The sequence below is a fragment of the Motacilla alba genome, chromosome 7, assembly GCF_015832195.1.
Source record: "Motacilla alba alba isolate MOTALB_02 chromosome 7, Motacilla_alba_V1.0_pri, whole genome shotgun sequence".
Classification (NCBI taxonomy): Eukaryota; Metazoa; Chordata; class Aves; order Passeriformes; family Motacillidae; genus Motacilla; species Motacilla alba.
In genome coordinates this window covers 26920239-26940093 of record NC_052022.1, presented here as the reverse complement: position 1 = coordinate 26940093, position 19855 = coordinate 26920239, and the positions used below count along the sequence as shown (strand labels likewise).

The 19855-nt window shown below is 42.6% G+C and overlaps 2 protein-coding genes across 3 annotated transcripts; both read left to right on the top strand.

Annotated features, from left to right (window-relative positions):
- The first annotated feature begins 957 nt into the window (after positions 1 to 957).
- On the top strand, positions 958 to 12017 carry LOC119703028 (caspase-8-like). 2 transcript variants are annotated; one of them, XM_038142130.1, is made up of 8 exons: positions 958 to 1258; positions 4919 to 5248; positions 5450 to 5555; positions 6558 to 6696; positions 8165 to 8247; positions 8893 to 9004; positions 10040 to 10529; positions 11244 to 12017. In XM_038142130.1, exons 2-8 carry the CDS (start codon positions 4938 to 4940, stop codon positions 11374 to 11376), a joined length of 1374 nt encoding a protein of 457 aa, XP_037998058.1. In that variant the 5' UTR covers positions 958 to 1258; positions 4919 to 4937; the 3' UTR covers positions 11377 to 12017. The 2 variants fall into 2 exon arrangements, with proteins under 2 accessions (XP_037998058.1, XP_037998059.1); XM_038142131.1 differs by lacking the exon at positions 958 to 1258 and adding an exon at positions 1279 to 1932.
- Positions 12018 to 14935: 2918 nt separating this feature from the next.
- Positions 14936 to 19674, top strand: LOC119703027 (caspase-8-like). Its single transcript, XM_038142129.1, has 7 exons — positions 14936 to 15282; positions 15534 to 15639; positions 16831 to 16966; positions 17056 to 17171; positions 17650 to 17788; positions 18323 to 18824; positions 19116 to 19674. Exons 1-7 carry the CDS (start codon positions 14975 to 14977, stop codon positions 19249 to 19251), a joined length of 1443 nt encoding a protein of 480 aa, XP_037998057.1. The 5' UTR covers positions 14936 to 14974; the 3' UTR covers positions 19252 to 19674.
- The last annotated feature ends 181 nt before the right edge of the window (positions 19675 to 19855 follow it).

Genomic DNA, 19855 nt, shown 5'->3' with positions numbered 1-19855 from the left:
CCATTGACTTTGTTTTGTGTGATCTTGTTTTCATTTTTAGTTTGGTAGACAGGGAGTGCTATCATTTTCTCTTGCTTTTTCTCTAGAGATACTGCCTGGGTAATCACTGGGTAATCCCCACTGGGTAATCTCCAGTGAAATCATAGGTAGGTAAAGGCAGGCAGAAGAGTCTGAGCTTACTGAGCCTTGAGTTTCGTGGGGGGAGGGATCCACCCTTGTGAAGTGTGAAAGACTGGTAAAGTCTCCGTTCCTCAAAAGAAGTTTGTTTAAACAAAGTTTATGCTACCCTGATTTGGACTATTTAGTGTGAGCATTTCACTTTTGTGTGTCGAGGGCTGTGTTTACGTGGCTGCACGGTGTCATACCTGGGGGCATGCGCTGGCACTTGTCAGCACCAGCCCAAAGGCAGGGCAAGCTGGAACTGGAGCTGCAGCTGCCATCCAGCCACTTGGGCATTTCCATGTGATCTCCCGCAGGGTGTTGTGAGATGGAAACTTGAAACTCCTGGGGAGAGTGGGTTGGTTTTGTACAATTCAGATGTTCATCAGTCCTTGCTGCCCACACTGTACACCTTTCCTGTCACTCCAGCGATACAGAGCTGTGCCAGAAAGGAACTGGTCACAAACAAACAAACAAATGTGGTCGGTTGCTGCTGAGGCTTACTGGTAGCATGCAGACCCATGCACGGGTGCACTATCCACCTACAGAATTAAGGAAGGGTTGCGTCTCGTGCAGCCCCTGCATAGGCAGATTTAAGTGGAACTAGTGTAAAAAGTCTTCCGGGGAAGTTGCTGTCTTGGGAAGATCGTGATCTTAGAGTGGTAATTAAGTTTCCTGGTATCCTGTCCCTCGTGTCATCTTTGTGCAGGAGCTGTGTGTCCTGCCTTTTGCCAGGGCGGGCCACAGTCCTTACAGTTGCTGAGTAGGCAGGAGCCACAGCAGTTTTTCTTCCTCAAGATCACCCTTTCTAGGCAGATGAAGTTTTGGCAGGCTGTAAAAGGAAAAACTGGGTCACTGAGACAGTTCTGGAGGAAACCAGAGTGCAGGGGAGCCGAAGGAAATGAGGGAGACTAATTTAACAAAAGGACAGTAACTTTTCCAGGAAGGGCAAGAGGAAGAAATCAAAAGCGAAACTAACAGTGCCAAAAAGGGGTGGACCTTCAAGCTGCTGATTGAGAGGAGAAGCCATTATCTGCCCGTCATAGTGCATATCACGGCACGGTGGCTCTTTCAGACTGCAACTGAATTCTTGGTTCAGGTAAGACACAGAAGAAATTATGGAGGGAAAGAGATGCTGAGACTTGGAATGACATGGAGACGAACATTTTGGACCTGAAGATGAAAGAGTACTTGTGGTGTTCCTCTGTGCTGCTCCCAGCCTTTGGGTGATGGTGCAATTCCTGCCAGTGAAACAAGGTTTTCCGATCTGTTACTAGAATGTGCCTTTTGGAAGGAATTCATACGCCTCATTCTATCAATGGGTACAGTGCAGTTTTGAGTTTGTAAAGATAGATAGGTTGAAATCCATGAATGACTGTTTTCATTGCAAAAATTTAACAAATTTCAGCGCTCCTAACTCTCATAATGCTGCCGTGAGGGTCTGCTGAGAGTCTGGTAGCCATAATGAGTGCTGGTTTATTTCCTGCTTCGTGGAAGATTCCAGCGACTTGCATGCTGGGAACCTTTTCATTGAAGGCTAAGTTCTTTACTTTAAAGACAGTGAAAATGTAAGAAGTTAATTATGTTCAAATTCTCCTCTAAGTGGGGAAGTATATTACATAAATAATTTAAGAAGAATGTTTAGTTGTTGATTTCTCTGCATTTACTGAGTGCTGCTACTGAATTTGGTGCTAATAGTTGGCTTTTTTCTAAATTAAAAAATATCTTCCTGTTAAACTGGAATGAGTTGGAAAGGGACTTCAGAGAAATGGGGTAAGTAAGTCATGGCAGATCTGGTGACACAGCAGGGCAGTGGGACTGAGATATTTTAAATGAAAATATGTAGATTCAGCCATCTCTCACTGTTTTTTTAATTAGAATTTGTGTATGAAAGTAAAAGAGCTGTGCTCTATGCTAGAAAGCACTAGGTATGCTGCTTAGTTGTTGCCGTAAAACAATAGCAAAACCTGATTACTTCATGGCTTGTTTACCTTTTTTTTTCTCACAAGTTCTGTAGTAATCAGTTCTCTGAAAATGGAAGTAGCTGAAGTAGGGATCTCCTGCTTTCTTAGCATTTTATTCCATTGTAACATATTTCTTGGAAGTCATGATAATACCGTATCGTAAAAAAGGCAGACTTTTCCTGGAACTTTAGAGACTGGCTGTCTCACTTTCTTCAGAGTTGTTCTCCCATGTATGTGATTTAAAATTTCTACTACAATTAATATTATTTTTACTGGTATCAGTTGTGCCTTTAAGTTAGCAAACTGGAGAAAAAGACAGTGGCACTTAAATATTGTTTTAGTTGTACTCCCTGTAGTTACAGACACTCTTAAATGCAATGTATAGGTGGCACATCTTCTAACTGCAATAATTTGATGGCTTTGAAACTTACAGCCTTTGAGAAATACAATGAAAATTCTCTTTAAAGAAAGATTTGCTTCTATAAGCAATATCTCTTGTATCTTAAATGAAAGGCATGATTTATGTGAGGAAGAAGATAACTTCATAACTACCTACCAAGAAAATATTATTCTTTCCTATGTGGTTATAGAAATGTAAAGTCAGGTAATCATTGAGGTTAAGCACATTCAGATACTACTGGCTTGTATGGGCTGAAGGATATGGATTCTTGCCTATTTAAAAGTTTGGTTTGAGTGGATTTAAAGAAAACAGTATTTTGGGGCAGAACACAGATTGTATGTGCTGTGTCACAATGTGTTTCACTGTTTATCAGTTTACTTGAAATGCAAAGGTTTAACATTCAGTTATACATTTACTAGATTCACTTGTACATTCACTCTTGCTAACCTACACAATGCTGACCAAGGACATGCCACAAACAGCTCCTTTGCTGCCGAGTGGTCCTTGGAGGAGAGCAGAATACAATTGTCTGCTAATTATTATTTCCAGTTAGTCAGCTGGGCTACCTTGGAATACTGTTATTGAAACATTTGCAGTAGCAGTAAGTAAAATTGATTGCAGTATTCCAGTAGTGCAGGAGTAGGAAATTCTCTTTTGTCATTGTCACCTTTTCTGTCTCCCACCGCCAGTGCCTGTAAGACAAGAGACCTGTTCTGAATGCACTTATATAGTTTCTCTTCAGAGATTCCCAGGTGTCTGACACCTAGGGCAGAGGAAGTAAAGTGGCAAATGGGCCTCTTACTAGAAGGAAGAGGAGACAGGTCCTTTAAGTGCCAGCTGTAGGCTGATTTGTCTCAAGCATTCTGAGCATTGCTACAGGAGAGGTGTAATCAGGGGAGAGGGTTCTGAGGCAGTGGGGCAGCGCTGGGCTGAGCCAACTCCCTGTTCCACCCTGAGTCTTGTGCTCCACGCCCCAGCCCAGCTCACTGCTGGGGAAAGGCTGGCAGCGCACACATGAACAAAACACGCAAGTCTAATTTAGATAATGGGCACACACCAGGTTAACTCCAGCAGGACATGGACCGGGCAGATTGGGCACACACCCTCGCTGCCCTTTATGCCCTCTCCGTTCTCTCTCCATCTCCAAACTATCCATGTTGCAGCATCAACACAGAATCTAAGGACTGGGGATATTCTTTGCTTTCTTCTCTTTCTTGGTTGCACAGCTATAATATTTTACCCCATATTCCATTTTGAAGTTTGTTGTGGGAGGGAAGAGCTTGTGGAGATTTTTGTGGCTCGGGAGCCAGCACCTTTTGAGGAGTTTGTTGTGGGAGTTGTGAAGTGTACTGTGCAAAATTAAGGGCTTGTTAGCCTCCCCTCTTGTGGGAGTGTATTGTATAGATTTAAGGGCAGGTTAGCCGATACCTTTTGTGCTTAAATATCAGGCTGGGCTGGTTGCTGCAGTTAAGAAGATGGTACAAACAATGAGAGCTCCTGACACATGTCCAGTGTCTTTGTTCAGCTTGACAAGAGTTTATAACAGACACCAACGTGCCCATGGGTCATCACATCAGTGGAGGCAGGTCCCTTCAGTGTCAGGGGGAAGATAGCTGGAAGGCTTGGAATTTTCTAACTTCCTCTTGTGCTCAAATTTGAATCCATAAGCCAAGTTAATTATTTCTAAAGCTGATGGAGAAAGTGGAGGAGAAGGGAGGTGATATTCTATGCTCAGTGAAACAGAGACAGTTTGATAAGAATTCTTCATTTGTAAAAGGGATGACATCTGTATTTGCTTTTAATATTACAAATTCATTGAGAGCTGGGAACTGAGTTTTACTTGATGCAGATAAACCAAAACAGGAAGAGGTGCTTTGGGTATGCTGGTTAGAAGCAGTATGAAAAGAAAGGAGAAGCCAGATAGCTTAGAGTAACTATACTCATGTGGACTCTTAGTCCTGTTATGGTGTAAAATTTGGCAGTCTCATCTATTACACAGTCTGTATTTCAGACTGGCAAGTGGCATTTTCTGCCAAATGGTAGCAAACTTCAAAAACCCCAAACATGAAGAAAACCAGCAGCAGCCTGCCAGGATTGTACATCCTATACATTGGTACTTCCCACTGTCTAGACACACCTTAGGAAGCAAGAATAATCTATGACTTTCTCTGCTAATGTCCCTTAGTACAGAGGTTTCAATATCCTTTGTTAAGTCCAGAGAACTGAAGGAGCTAGGCATGAAAGCTGTGATAGCAAGCCAGCCTCTCTCTATTGAAACACTTCTGATTGCATGTATTTATTTTGGGCTGTTGTACACGATGTGATAACTCTCACATAAATTGTGTTGTTGCACTAGTCTTACTTACTAATGAAATCAACTGTTGCTTGTGTTCAGATCCAAATCCTGATGTGAAATGAGTACAGACTTCCGCAAACTGCTTTTTGAAGTTTCTGAGGCTTTGGTGACAGAGGAACTGTCAGCTCTTAAATTCCTCAGCCTGGACCATGTCCCCAGGAGGAAGCTGGAAGCTGTCCATGAGCCCAAGGCCTTCTTTGAAGTGCTGCAGGAGAAAGACATGATCGGGGCAGGGAACCTGTCTTTCCTGAAGGAGCTGCTCTACCGAATCCATCGGATTGACCTCCTGACTGCCCACCTGGGCTCCAGCCGGGAGGAGATGGAGAGGGAGCTGCAGGACCCGGGCAGGGCACAGGTGTCAGCTTACAGGTAAACACGGGAGCATGCAGGATGCAACAGTTCAGTGTCAACTGTCTTTTCTGTCTGCACTGTTGTCTTGTGAGTATCCCAGCATAACTGTGTTTCTTATACATGAATTCCTGCCATTGTGAGTTTTACATTTTGCAGTTCAAATGTTTTAATTGTGATATTTACTTCTTTCTTGAAGGTCTCTCTATTGTTTTTTGTCAGGCAACTGCTGTATGGAATTGCAGAGGACTTGACTTCAGAAGATGTTAGAAGTGTGAAGTTCCTGCTCCAAAAACAACTACCGAAGAACAAACTCCAGGAAAATGCTGTATGAAAAGTGGTCTTGAGAAGTTTTTTGCAAGGCTAGTTCAGAGTCCTCTAGTTCTTGTAAGAAGGGAGGAAAGAGAAAGCAGTCTGCTCTCATGAAAATCTGGTTTGAAAGAATTATGATGTTAGCTAATAGCTGCTGTGTGAAAGAATGGATCCTTATTTTTTGCATTGTATCTTTGCCTTTTTTGCTCTCCTGATTCTATTTTCTCTCCACCACCTGTCTCTTTTAATCTTATCTTCTTGCAAAATCTGTCATGCTCGTCCTTTAATCTTTGCTTGGCATTTATAAGACAAATGTCTTTATAAGACATATGCTATACCTAAGAAGAGTGATGTTCACTAAAGGAAAAACAGTGTTTTGGAGACAGAAAATCGAGCTCTAATGTGAGTTGAACCACAAATTTTTTGTGTCAATGGGTAAATTTTCTTTTTCATTATAATTTGGAGTAACAACATATTGTTAACTTTCCCCCAAAAGTATTAAGAGCTTGGGTGAGCTAGTTTAATATTTGTAATGAGCTATGTTATAAAAGTGCTTGGTATTATTAAGGAACTTCCTTAAAAATCCTATTTGTATTGTAGCACATCTGCCTCCAACTTGGTGGACAATTGAGCTTTAATAAACAAAATTAGTGCTGAGCAGCTTTTCTGTGATAGAAAATGGAAAATGGCACAGTTAAAGACTTAGCAGCACTTCATCAGAACACAAAGGCACAACAGGATGTTATGTTATCCTCATCAGTGCTTTGTACTGCTGAAGCAAAGCAGGATAGCCTAGTTATAGGCAATTTCTAATTGTCCTGCTTTAACCTTAGTGATGAGGGGTTTATTCAGTTGCATTGCATCTTGACCCTTGCTTTAATGAGTTTTGGAGGAAAAAGTAATAGGTCTGTAGCTAGTCAGTCTCTGGGAATGAGGATGTTGTCTTCTGCCCTGTTGCAGAGCTGCCTGACACTACGGTTATCAAAGGTCACTGGTTTATGTGTTTTTGTTTTACCAGTCAATGTTGCAGGTTTTTCTGGAAATGGAAATAAATGGGATAATTAAAGAAGATAACCTGACAATGCTGAAAGATATATTACAGAGATTTAGAGCTGACATAAAGAAAAAAATTGATGCCTATGAAGGAAAAAAAACAGGTAAATTTATTTAAGCTGTTTAAGAACAGATCTGGGGTCTTTTGTGGGTTTTATAGCTCCATCCTTGGCAGCTTAGAAGTCCAGTAAAAAGGTAGAGACCTTATGGTACCCTAGGAAAGGCAGAACAGCTCCAGAGAACTCTGATTTCTGAAGTTTTCTGCTACTTCATTATCCCATCATGGATTCTTGTCTCTATCCTGGAAGTATAGTCTGTCCCTTGTAAATGGCCTTCTTCTGCCTTCTCTTTGCCTTAAATGCAATTTATCTGTTCAGTAAAAAGTGTGGTGCTGGTTTTGGACCAGCATAACTTCTGAGTCACTGCAAGAGACAGGAAGTGACAGGTGACTTAGGGAAACTTGTGTTGGGATATTGTCAGCACTATCTTCTGTTAGCCAGCCCTTTGCTCTTAGTTAAAGGGAAATCTCTGAAAACCAGTCACTTGGCTAAAGTGTAACTTTCTGTAACCAGATGGGAAATTTCAAGGACTTCAGTATATCCTGGCTGTTGCAGCTGAAGTGGTGCTTTCTGGCACCACAGCTGGGTGTTCCTTTGGGAAACAGGATGTTTCAGTCAATAGCAACTTCCCTCTGAACAACTCAGGTCCTGAGTTTCCTCAGATACATTTAAACAGTCCATGCAGTACTCTGCAGAGCTACCCAGCAGTTCTCCCTGCATGTCTTTGTGCTGCTGTCCTCTGCTGGTGTCTCTAAAAGAGCAGAAGATAATTGCCAAGGCAGGTTATTGCCAAGCAAGTCCTGTGTTGGGGAATGGCTTTCTAGTAGTATTGTTATTATTTTGTCCTCTTGATAAGCAGAAAAAAAAGCATGTTGTATAGAGCCTTGACAATTAAATTTCATTTAAACACATTTTTTTGTAACTTGTAAAATGAGTACTGTGATTTTGTTTCCTTGGTTAGAGTTGTGGATTTGATGATTTCTTAACTTTTTTCAGAAACTTGTATTCAAAGAAGTGCTCTGAGGAGATCTTTCATTATGCTGGTATTTTGAATCCTTGTATCCACTCACACAGTAAAGTTCTCTGGAGAAGGGACAGTAGCCTCAGAAGTAAATGGACCAGCATTTTGTACTATTGCACACAAATGGGTCTCCTCTTTCACTTACATATCCCACAGTTGGGAGGCTAGTGAATGGCTTGCCTGGGATGACTACTCACATTCAGCCTTTTATTATCTGTATCTTGCTACCAGTAAAAGAGCAGAGGAGCAGAGAAACAATGGAGCACAGCCCTGCATGGCTTCTCTAACAACCTGTTATAACCTTCTATAACAATCTATTAGTCTGTGAAACTGAAGCCAAGCTTGGCCCAGCTCTACAAAATGCTGGTGTCTCACTGGTGTAAAAAGCCCCTCCACCTCACTCCTTGTTCTGGCTTTTTGAGTGTTGAAATATGCACAGTGGAAGATTTATCCTTGTGGTTTTAAAATGTTTGTTTATCTTCTCCTTCTTAGAAAATTATTCTAGGGAAGAAGTCCGCTATCCTGTGTCTGTGTATCCAGAGGAACAAGGAGCAGAGGGGGAAGCAGCAAAACAGGTGAGAAATGCCTCAAGAGTACCTTTAAAGTATTTATCCATCTCCTGAGAGAGGGAGCAAAAATTCATAACACTAAGCAGGTGGAACAGCCAAGATGGAGGGGTAGGTCTTGGAACAATTCCTATTTTCCAAACAAGACTAAGCCTTCTTTGTGGGGACGTGGTTGTCAGCAACCTTTTAAGCAAGATATGAACAAACAGTTGAGCGAAGAAACAAATCTTAATGATAATGGAGACTGGGACATTAGAGTCCTGGCCAGGATACTCCTGAACAGATGTGAAGGAAATAGCAGAACCCCCTACCTCGCTGGAATTGTACAAGGATCCTCAGAGGAAATGGTGGAGTGCAGGAACTTTTCCAATGCATATGCAAATTTGTGTTTCTGGATCCTTTCTTCCATGTCAAAATCATATCCTGACCAAAAAGAGAGAGGAGAAGGGGTTCAGGGAGTCAATGCAGATTTCTCTCCCCTGTAGCTAAATTGTATCCTTAGGCTTTTCCTTTCTTGTTTCTTAGCCTTTGTGATTTTCTTTTGTGCTTAGATAATGATGGACCAGAAATCTGTATATAGTGTATTTCTCTTTTGAATGCTTGGCTCTGCTTTCCTACCTTTTTTTTTTTGTTTGTTTTGTTTTGTTTCTGCAGCATGGAAAAATATATAAGATGAAAAATAACCCCCATGGTTACTGCTTAATTCTTAACAACTACATTTTTAAAAATCCATGTTACAATAGAGAGGGAACATTGCAAGATGGAGGTAAGTACTTTTTTAATCCAATTACTGGTTTGGGTTTTTTCCTCTGATAATTCTTGAAAACAATTCTCTAATCTTTGCTGTGAAGAAGAATCATGTCCATGGTACTCCTTGGCCTCCAGAGACTGGAGTGATAGTCAACGGTACCAATTAGAAATATGTCACTTCCAACATTTATCTGATGGCTTAAAGAAGGATCTACTTTTTATTCTAGGAAAAAGGTATTATCTTAATTGGTTGTATGTACAACTAGAGAAAAAGTGATTATTATTCCACCTTTCCAATTCTTGATTGTTTTCAGTTCTTAGCTTAGAAAAATATTTTAAGTCCTCAAGTTCTCTTCAATGCTCAAATAAATGCTCTGTAACTTTCCTTAAAGCCTGTCCTTCTGCAATCGCTTTTAAGATAAACAAGAGTAAAAAAGTAAAGTTAGATTCCTGAAAGGAGATGTCACAAATATTTTAACTCCATCCAGCCCATTTACAAGCTGCTTTCTTCCCAGCTACTTCCTCTCTGCCCACACAACAATTAGGCCACCATTTGCTGAGAAGTCTTCCTAGCATTTGTGAGCAGGTTAATCTGATTCCCTTCTTGCTGCATCGACCATTCACACAGAATGAGGGACCTACTTCATTTAAGAGTGGCAGAATTTTTCATTCTAAAGAGGTGGCACTACTTTAACTTGCCAAATGTTGTTCTTAGGCATCTGAGACTACTATGCAGTGCATAGTTGAAGCCTGGGTTAACACAGTAAACTTCCCTACACTAATTGTACCAATACAACATACAATCTGAAACCTGTTTTTGTGTTAGACAGCATGATACTTAACCCAGTTGTGTTTAAAAAAATAAAATTAGGTAAATTAGGCATTCAGGTTTTTCTAATAGGATTTGGCAGGCTAAGAGCCAGTCAGGTGATTTTACTGGTGGGATCTGAACACTTCTGCTAGTATCTGATCTACTACACAGACACTGATGTTTCAGCATCTTCCTTGTCACTGTGTATGTTTAACAAGTTCCTTCTGATTTTTTCCCCAGAGGCTGTGAAGAGGGTCTTTAAGTGGCTTCAGTTTGAGACAGTTGAGTACATGAATCTAGAAGGAAAAAAAATATATGACACAGTTGAAGAATACAGCAAGAAAGATCATAGAAATATGGATTGTTTTGTTTGCTTCATTTTCTCCCATGGTGAAAAAGACAAAATAAAAGGTGTTGATGATGTGTGTGTAAATATTGAAGATTTAGTCTCCCGCTTCACTGGAACTAATTGTCCTTCTCTTGCTGGCAAACCCAAGGTGTTTATTATCCAGGCTTGCCAAGGTTCTGGACGTCATCCATCTGTTGCAATAGAATCAGACTCTTCTGGACATCTTGAGGTGGATGCTAGTCCTTTGACTTCCATTCCTGATAAAGCTGATATTCTGATTGGCATGGCTACAGTGGAGGACTACTTGTCCTACCGCAGTCGTAAGACTGGCAGCGTTTACATTCAATCCCTCTGTGAGAAGATGAAGTTGCTTTGCCCACTGTAAGTACTATTTCTAATTCTTGTACATTTAGAGTATTGCTGATGTGCATACTTAAACACGCTATGCTGAAACACAGTGGTTTGCATTTGTGCAATTAATGCTTTTGCCATTCAGGACAGTGGAGAACAGTATTTATTTTGAAATTGGGCACTGTTAGTCTCCTACAGATAAGCCAAAGTATAAGTGACTTCCCCTGCTTTTCCTGTGATAAAACCAGGGTTGTAATGCTGCAACGTTACACACAAACAAGTGTGTGTATGTGTGTTTTTTAACATTTTTTGACTGATAATTTTTTTTCTTCCAGTGATACCTGACTAGAGGTGAATTTGTTGAGTGATTACGCAGACAAAACCCTTCAGTGTTGTGCAGGCATTATTTTCATTGTTGCCTTCCACCCATCCCCTCATAAACTTCATTTAGAAAATAGAATTTCCCTTCAGATGTCATTTTCTCATGGTGTCCAGAAGAGAGATGGAGACTGTATAGGTTTGCTTCACCTTGGCGACCTCTTCTGGCTGTAACCAGAGCAATGCTACATGGAGGTTGCTTTTATTTCCCCCAAACACACTGAATTCTGTGGTTATTCAATGGAATGTGCCATTTCAGTGGCAGTAGGGTGAGGAAGATATCAGCCTTCCCTGGGATACCACTTTACTGGAGCAAACACACATAACCATGTGTTTCAGTGTAACTTCTCTTCATTTTTGTTCAAGGCGCGTGGATCTCGCAGCCATCCTGACAGAAGTGAACAATGAAGTGGCAAGAAGAGAATTAGAAGGAGCTAAGCAGATGCCAAAGATAACATCAACACTACTGAAGCGATTGATCTTTGAAGTTCCACAATGAAAATCAGACAAGTAAGAATACACTTGGTTAGGAATGACATCTGGGCTTTGACAGGGAAGAGAATTTACAAGAAAAATTATCTGGATCTATGGCCCTAGCCCTTTAAGGAGGCATAGGACCTAAATTTTCCAACTTCCGTATTGAATCAGTCTTCCAATACCTGGATCTGTAATGGTTGGGCAACGCTGTGGAAAACTACAAATCATCAGACTTTTTGTCGTGCAGAAGCAGTGGAGTATGTTCAATATGAGAAAGGACTTTCAAGTAGTACTGTAAAAGTTATTGGAATTGTCAATGAAGTCCCATTTGTGTCTGCATTGAGTTCCTAAAATCTGCAAAAAAAGAACAGATTCAGAAAGCCGGATGCATTCCCAAGCAGCATGTGTTAGGTTGTAACTATTCATGGAAAATAACATCCTGCTCCAGAAGGACCAAAACTCCATGATTATGTTAGTTTGGTTATTTTCTTCCAAAAATTTGGTTTATACCAGTCATTTACTTGAATTAGCAGCCTAACTGTATAAGTTTTTCAATAATAAAAGTTCTCACTGCACTATTTCTCAGTGTGTCTTGAATGACTGGAATACTGGAAAGAAGTTCTGTAATCATGTTTCTGTTAAAGTAAATTCTCTTGGTTTTTATATCATCTCAGTTTGTGGTGTGTTCTTCTCTTGGGTGAGCTTTCTGAGGAAAAGTCAGCATGACAAACCCTTTTACCCCACAGAAGTTATTTTGTTCTTGTTGGAGTGTTTGTTGGCAGCCACCCTAAGGGGCAGCAGCTGGAGAGATGGTAGGAAAGAATAAGTTCAGGACTGTCATGATAATGGCAGCTGATGCCAGTAGGGCCATTCAGTAACTGCTTTCTCTGTGAGAAACTTGCTGAAAGGTGGCAGCTGCTCCAGAAGTGAAGTTGTACATCTACAGCATTTCTGTTTCTCATATTTCTGTGTCAGAGTTCAATACACTCAGACCAAGTTCTTTCAGCTATTCTACATGAGAGGGCATTGGCTATCAAATTTAATTATTTGGTATCTTTGGAGATTTACGAGATTTTGATTTGGTAGCATAAGACAACTACATAGGCGTGCTATCTGTCATGACCCTGGACATTCCCAGTCATGGTGGAATGTGGGTGGAAGCCAGCTCAAGCCCACTGTTCTCTTCAAAGTTTAAATGTTTTATCAGTTGTCCAGGTTTTATACTTTTGTGTTGGGTTGAGGTGAGCCACTTATCCACACTCTCCATGGTGGTCTGGCTTGCTCAAGAAGACATTACTCCTTGTTAATTGTCTTGGGGTACCTGATGATTCACAGTTGCAAATGTCTCCTCTAAAACTAAGCTCAATTCTCCAATCCTGATGTTGAGTAGTATGGTGTGTTTTTTTTGGTTTTTTGTCCTTTTCCTCTGAGCTGTCCTACACTGGAAGGATGGGGGGGGGGGCACAGGCTGTAGAGGGTGCTGATCAGTCACACCTGGCACCCTGTGATTTAAATTGATTTAAACTGATTTGGTATTTTGTTTTGCCTATTAAAATCCAGCTACCTCCATAGTTTACCATTATCACTTGTGGATGAAGACCTACTAGGAGGAAGAGGAAACCCTATCAAATTCCTTTAAAGAACCACAGAACAGCCATACTGTGAATTTATAAGTAGGTCATGCAGCAATCAAGCAAGGAGAAAACACACTTTGAGTTTTGCAGTTCTGAGCAAAGTGTGGCTGGTGGGTTTTTGCACGGATTTGTGTCCCTCCCACAGAGCTGAGTGGTAAAAAGGAAGTTGCTTATGCAATTTCCTGACTGTTTTTTCTCTCTAGTACAAGATAGACAACAGTGAGGGCCAATTACTTTTTCTCTGTGAAGGCCCTCAGCTTTGTTTTTTACTTTGCCTTTTCTACCAGCTCATGGCTGGGAGGCCAAATTCAGTCAAAAGCCTGGCACTTAATTCTATACTGTCTTCAGACTGCAGAAGCACTGCCACCAGAAAGTGGGGCCAGAAGTCTGGTAGGAAAGAGAAGCTGGTGAGTTGAAGTCCAGCAGACTTAAACTGAAAGCAGGCAAGATCAGAGTGGTGCTATTTGAAACGGAAATCACTTATTAGAGTTGGGGAGGACTGTTAGCTAAAGAAGAAATAATGCTGTCCAGGGGCATGAGTCTTTGCCCAGTCATTCACATTTTGCTACCTATTCTTTCAGTTTAACAGCAGTGTTGAGTGTTCACGCTTTTTATTCTGACCCCTAAAAAACGTGGGCACATTCTCTCAGAAATTATTAAAATCTGCCTCTTTTCAACTAGAGATATTTCAAATGATGAACAGAGAATGGCATGTTTAATCTGCAATGACTTCTTTGCAATGTGCTAAGAAATATAAGTGAGAATGTGCTAAGAAATATAAGTGAGATCTTTGGGAATTCATTCATTCCGTGTGTCCTTTCTGTAAGTGTGCCTTTGCTTGTCACTTTGTTTTGTTATTGACAGCCACTGGAACTCCCAAGGCCACAAACGTGGCTGGCTCTTGTGGATACCAGCCATACATGGAATTTTATCCTGGACACATCTCCTGAGCTTGGCCTAAGTCTTCTTCTATACTAGTTTTATATGTCTAGCCACTTTGTGTTTAGGCCTGATTTCTCCAGGTATGTGAGTGCAAAGATGGATCCATACATCCTTAGAACAGGATAGGAAGATCTTGTTCTAACATGTCTTGAGATGTCAGCTTATGGCCTGTTGAAAAGTGTCTTGCTTTTTGGATTCCTTCCACCTTTGACTCAACTTGCCATGCATATAGTAACCAAATATCTTGCACAGGGGTTTGAACACTGATAAGGCACTTCTAGGATAACAACGTAGATTTCTGTTTAATATTTTGTTAAAGTGTTTTTTACTGGATTTTTGGGAAAGGGATGCTGGTTTCAAATCAGTGCTTAGCAAGAACATTGGTTCTTTATTGGACAGTATGGATGTGCTGAGGGTTGCTCTCCGGCTCAAAGTGAGCATCAAGGCATTAAGGTTCGTTTTCAAAAGGATGAAATTCCAGTCGGTAAAATCTCTCCCCTCCTGTTGTGAAATACCATCTACCCATGGTGCTGCACCAGAAGGAGAAGTGGAGGTGGTGCAGCATCCCAGGGCCCTGCACCACGGCGCAGTGCCTGCTCCTGTTGTAGAACTGTCCTGAGCAAATGTGGGACGGGTGGGAAGGGAGCTGTTTTCCACGGCTGGTGGTTGTGCGGGGCCGAACGCCCGCAGGGAAGGCGCTGCCTTTTCTGACAGCAGCCCAGAAGGCTCGCAAGGAGGAAGGCAAATCAGTAGTGTTAGAAAAACTTCCTTCTCCTTGTATTAAAATCGCAGTGGTTTGGCCTGGGAACCAGCGAGAGGCGACTGCAGGACAAGCCCAGGCATAAGGAGATCTTTGCATCCGCACTAGCCGGTTCGGTTTGCTCAAGAATGGGCTCAAGACCAGGCGGAATTGTGAACAGACACGGCCCAAGACGCCGCTCCCCACGGAACTGCGGGGTGATCCGCTCCGGAAGTTTAAATCCAGAGGGAAGCACCGCCCCGGGCCGAGCCCCGCCCTCAGTCCTGCGCGGCGGCGGCGCGGCCATGGAGCTGCCCCGGGGGCAGCTGCTGGCGGTCAGCGACGAGCTGGACGGGGCCGAGCTGGCGGCGCTGAAGTACCTTTGCCGGGACCACGTCCCCTGGAGGAGGCTGGAAGCCATCCAGACCCCTCACGACTTGTTCGATGCGCTGCAGGAGAAGGGCTTGCTGGAGCCGGGCAACCTGGCCTTCCTTAGGGAGCTGCTGTACCGCATCGGGCGGATCGATCTCCTGGTTCCCCTCCTGGGCTCCGGCCGGGAGCAGGTGGAGAGGGAGCTGCGGGCGCCGGGCGGGGCGCGGGTGCCGCCCTTCAGGTGGGTGAGGGCGCCGGGCTGGGCCGGCCCGGCTGCCCGCCTCGTTCTGTCCGGGTCAGCCGTCACCTCCTCAACACCGGGCTGAAGGCTTTGACTTCAGGCGGTCCCGGGCCGTGTGTCCTCAATCTCAAACGGGAAAAAAAGGGGAATATGTGCTGGGGGGACAGTAGACAAGAGGAGCGGTGCAATAGTACGGAGTTAAGTTGTGCTTGGAAACACGATGAAATAAGGCTCTCCGCTTCTTTTTCTAGATACTTGCTCTTTCAGCTGTATGAAGATGTCACCGAAGATGAGCTGATGGTTTTCAAGTTATTTTTGGTCAACGAATTGCCAAAAAGCAAGCTAACCCGTGAGACTGTAAGTATCTCTTTAATACTTTTTAAAATTATTACTATAATCCATAGAGGCATCTGGGTTGCTTATGGGGAAATGAGCTTCACTCTTCTCTATGGTGTCACTCTTAAGATGAAAACACCACAAGAAAAGGGTGCATATGGGGTGCATAAGGGTGCATATGCCCTGGGGGCCTATGGGACTTGTTTGTGCTGGTGTTGGGCACGGCTTTTGCAGCAGTGTCACAGCCAGCTGTGCCAGGAGTGCCAGGCACTGAGGCCATCACATCCAGGCATCACAGGGAACTCAGGGCACTCAGTGGCCTTAACAAAAAACTGATTAGCACATTTACTTATCTTGCCCAACAGACAGTTTTTTTTTCTTTCTCAGTCATTATCAAATATAGAAAGTGATCTACTGTGGATATTATTTTATAATTTTTTTTAATGCAGAAAATATAGATCTAAGCAGCAGATTCTTCTCAAGGCTAGGTCAAATGAGTTGGAATTTACAAGTAGCCTTGCAGGAGATCCAGTGCTTTTATGTTGTGCAAGCTTGCAGTTCTGATTTCTTGGTACTTTGTTCTGTCTAATAAAAGTTTTGAGCATTTTCCTTCTTTTCTTAGAGGGTAGACTGTGAGAGCTGTTCCAGTAAATTCCTAGGGGGACCACTATGCCCTGCCACTCACTGATGAGCTCCTGTCCATTGGGTCTCCTTTTGCTTCAGAGCAATCTCTACACCTCATATGATGGTGTAGAGATTGCTCTGAAGCAAAAGGGGACCCAAGGGACAGAAAACCCTTTTACCCTTTTTGCCAGTGCTTAAGATGGTCACTGCTGTAATTCTTCTGTTTCAGTTGAGTGCACGATAGCCACTAAAAGTTGAATGAAAGCAATCATTAAAAATATTGCTGCATTCCTGTATGACCACTGTTAGATGCCCTGGGTTAGATTTTAATTAGATCTTGGCACCTCTGAGCTACAGAAAGGAAATGAGTATGTTTTGAGAAGATGTTGGTACTTAAACCTGTAGGTTTTGTTGAACTAGGATTAACTGGCCCAGCTGAGGTCTCACCTGAGCTCCCAGTCAGCTGGATTGACTCTGTGGGTCACATGTGCTGTCACTACATGAAAGCTTTAGGTGCACATGCTGTAGCTTCACTCCCAGTGGCAGCATGGAAGTGTCCTAAGGCAAACTGCCTTTCTGATTACCCAGACAATGCTTGACATTCTCACTGAGATGGAGAAGAAGGGCCTTCTGGGGAAAGACAACTTCTGTATGCTGAAGAGTCTCTGTGAAAAAATTAACATCAGCCTGTGGAACAGAATTGAAGATGGATTAAAGCTGTTCGGTAAAACAGAACAAACCAGCCTCTTCCCCATAGTTATTCTTGAAGTGATGTATAGCTATTGTACAGCACTGATCACGAGTGCTTTGCAGGCCAAGAAGAGATGCTCATCACAGAGGAACAGAGGGGCAGCACAGGATGCCCTGAGGGACATCTAGTGTCATCTGTAGCACCTGGTCCTCCTGGCAGTTTTAATGACTCTTCCCAGGTAAGTTAGTTTATTTCTTAGAAACATCATCACTTTATCTTAGAACTCGCCCCTCCATGAAGTGAACAGTTGTTCTAAGACCAACTGTTAAAAGCACTGTCTAGAAAAAGAGAAATGCACAACTCTGCATTCTTTATTCTGAAGCTGTGTCACAGGCACAGCTGCTGCAGTGTTGTACTTCAGAAACATCTGCAGGGATAGCAAGGTAGGCTGAGTTTATGGTACCATGAATCACGCAGTTGGCAGCTGGCTTGGCACCAAGATGTGAGTGGTGTGGGCTGAGCCTGACTTTGGTTGTCCTGCACAGACTGCCAAAGGCAGTGGGGCAGGGCACTGCCAGGCCCTGGGAGCAAAGCTGTTGAGGGAGAGCTGCCTGGAGAGGAGGCCAGCTGGCTCTGGACCCTGCTGTGCCACTCACAACAGCTAAGGAGCACTTGGAGAAGAGCGTAGGAGCTTCACCAGGAGTCTTTCTTTTCAGCTGCTCGAAGCTTACAAAATGACCAGCCGACCCCGTGGAGTGTGCCTGATCCTGAATAATCACAATTTTGCAAAAGCTAGGGAAGGAGTGCTGGAACACAAACACATGAAGGATCGGAATGGGACAGATGTAGATGCAGGTACAGTGAATGTGAAATATGAGCTTGCCAATCTTTAAAAATAGAATTGTTTCTAAAGGTCTGAATTTCAGTCTTACCTTTCTAGGATTACTTTTGTTGTAGTAGCTCAGTTGGCTCTTTTTACTGTGCTGACAAGTCCTAATCAACTCATCAAGTTTTTAGTGCCTGACACTGAACAATTTACTTGCATTTTGCAGTTTTAGTGAGGTGACTGAAACCTTAAGCAGCACCCTGAGCCTGGACTTTACAAGCTAGGCTAGCTTTGCATCAGCCTTATGCATACTAATTCTACAATATGCAGAAATATGCAAGAAAACCTTTTAATGACAGTTAAGGGAATGCAGTAGAGATATGATTAGTGATTAGACTACTGGAGTATTTTCAGACCAGGAATGTAGCTATGTGGATGTAGTCATGTAGCAGATGACCAGTTATATCTTGAAATGCAATCTGCAGTTGTAGAGTCCAATTTTCATATAATGAAATGTCATTCATATAATTTAATGTCAAATTTCCCTTCTCTTTGCTTTCCAGCGGCTCTGAGGAATGTCTTTAGCAAGCTTCATTTTAGAGTAGAAGAATATAGAGACCTAACTGCAGAAGAAATCCGTGAGACTGTGAACATCTTCCAGAGTGCAGACCATGAGGACAAGGACTGTTTTGTTTGCTGTATCCTGTCTCATGGGAAAAAAGGCATTATATATGGTGTTGATGGGCAGGAAGTATCTATCAGGGAACTGACCACTTCTTTCACTGCACAGAATTGCACTTCACTTGCTGGAAAACCAAAAGTTTTTTTTATTCAGGCCTGCCAGGGTGATGCTTTCCATAAAGGTGTGACCATCGAAACAGATTCTGGAGAGCAAGATTCTTCTGTAGAGCGAGATGCGAGGTTTCAGCTCGAATGCATCCCGGCAGAGGCAGACTTCCTCCTGGGCATGGCCACCCTGCAGGATTATGTCTCCTACAGAAGTACCAGGGAGGGAACCTGGTACATACAGGCACTGTGCCAGCGCTTGGAGTACGGCTGTCCTCGGTACCTATGTTTCCATAAGCTTATTTTTGGCAACAACTGAAATTTCCTTCTGGATGACAAGAATTTGATTTAGATGCAGAGGTGGATGATATGCAGTGGGAATACTTGCTCAGAGTGAAAACAGTGATGTAGGACAGAGCAGCACCATGCAAACTGTTCAAAGCAACTTAGGGAAGTGCTCTGAAGCCTATTAAAAACAGGAGCCGTTAGCACTGATGTATATCAAGATAGCAAAAATGTTATTTTGCTGATGTTAACTGCTTAACACAAACTGTACTTGTTTCTTTGCAGAGGGGAAGATGTTCTCACCATCCTGACGGCAGTAAATGAAGAAGTGAGCAGAAAAACTTGTGAGCAGGGCACAAAGAAGCAGATGCCACAGCCCAGTTTCACACTGAGGAAGAGGCTCATCTTTCCTGTCAACTAAATGGGAGGCAACGACATGCCAGAGAGAGCTGCTGCAGCCTGGAATTGGCTGGTTTCAGAATTCAGTCAAACACAACAGAGTGCCTGCTCTTAGTGCCAGGGCAGATATTTTTAATTTAAAATACAACTAAGGAGAAAAAGCTTTAGGAATTTGTATTAATACATTAATTTGTAGTAACACTTTATACTTGAGAGCATCTCTGAGCTGGTCTCTGATTTATCTCTGATTTATATAGCTGATTTCTCTCAGTGGTTTGCTGGCAAAAATCTACTCGGTGTCCTGTTATCAGCTGTATCACATTGCTGTTGCTTTCATAAGCCATTTACAAGGCAACTTTTAGAAGACAACCATGATAAAGCTTTGTGTACTTTATGCCTAACCTTTGCAAAATAAAGGGAGGAATGCTGTAAATTTTACAGGATATACTCAGCTCGCATCAGTGTGTTTTGTTACTTGTCCCCATGACTTAGAATCATTCATTCTTACTGGCTTGGAGTGGCTTGGTACACTTCAAGTTAAGCATTTGTCACCTGGCATCCTCAGCAGGATGTGTCTGTAACCTGGATTTCAGTGCATCCTCTACGTAGAGTAGTCTCAACAGCAA

Coding starts and splice junctions, on each gene's coding strand:
- LOC119703028 (XM_038142130.1), top strand. CDS start 4,938: ATGAGTACAGACTTCCGCAAACTGCTTTTTGAAGTTTCTGAGGCTTTG. Junction 6,697..8,164: donor CTATGAAGGAAAAAAAACAG/GTAAATTTATTT, acceptor TCTCCTTCTTAG/AAAATTATTCTAGGGAAGAA. Junction 10,530..11,243: donor ATGAAGTTGCTTTGCCCACT/GTAAGTACTATT, acceptor TTTTTGTTCAAG/GCGCGTGGATCTCGCAGCCA.
- LOC119703027 (XM_038142129.1), top strand. CDS start 14,975: ATGGAGCTGCCCCGGGGGCAGCTGCTGGCGGTCAGCGACGAGCTGGAC. Junction 16,967..17,055: donor AGATGGATTAAAGCTGTTCG/GTAAAACAGAAC, acceptor AGTGCTTTGCAG/GCCAAGAAGAGATGCTCATC. Junction 18,825..19,115: donor TTGGAGTACGGCTGTCCTCG/GTACCTATGTTT, acceptor GTTTCTTTGCAG/AGGGGAAGATGTTCTCACCA.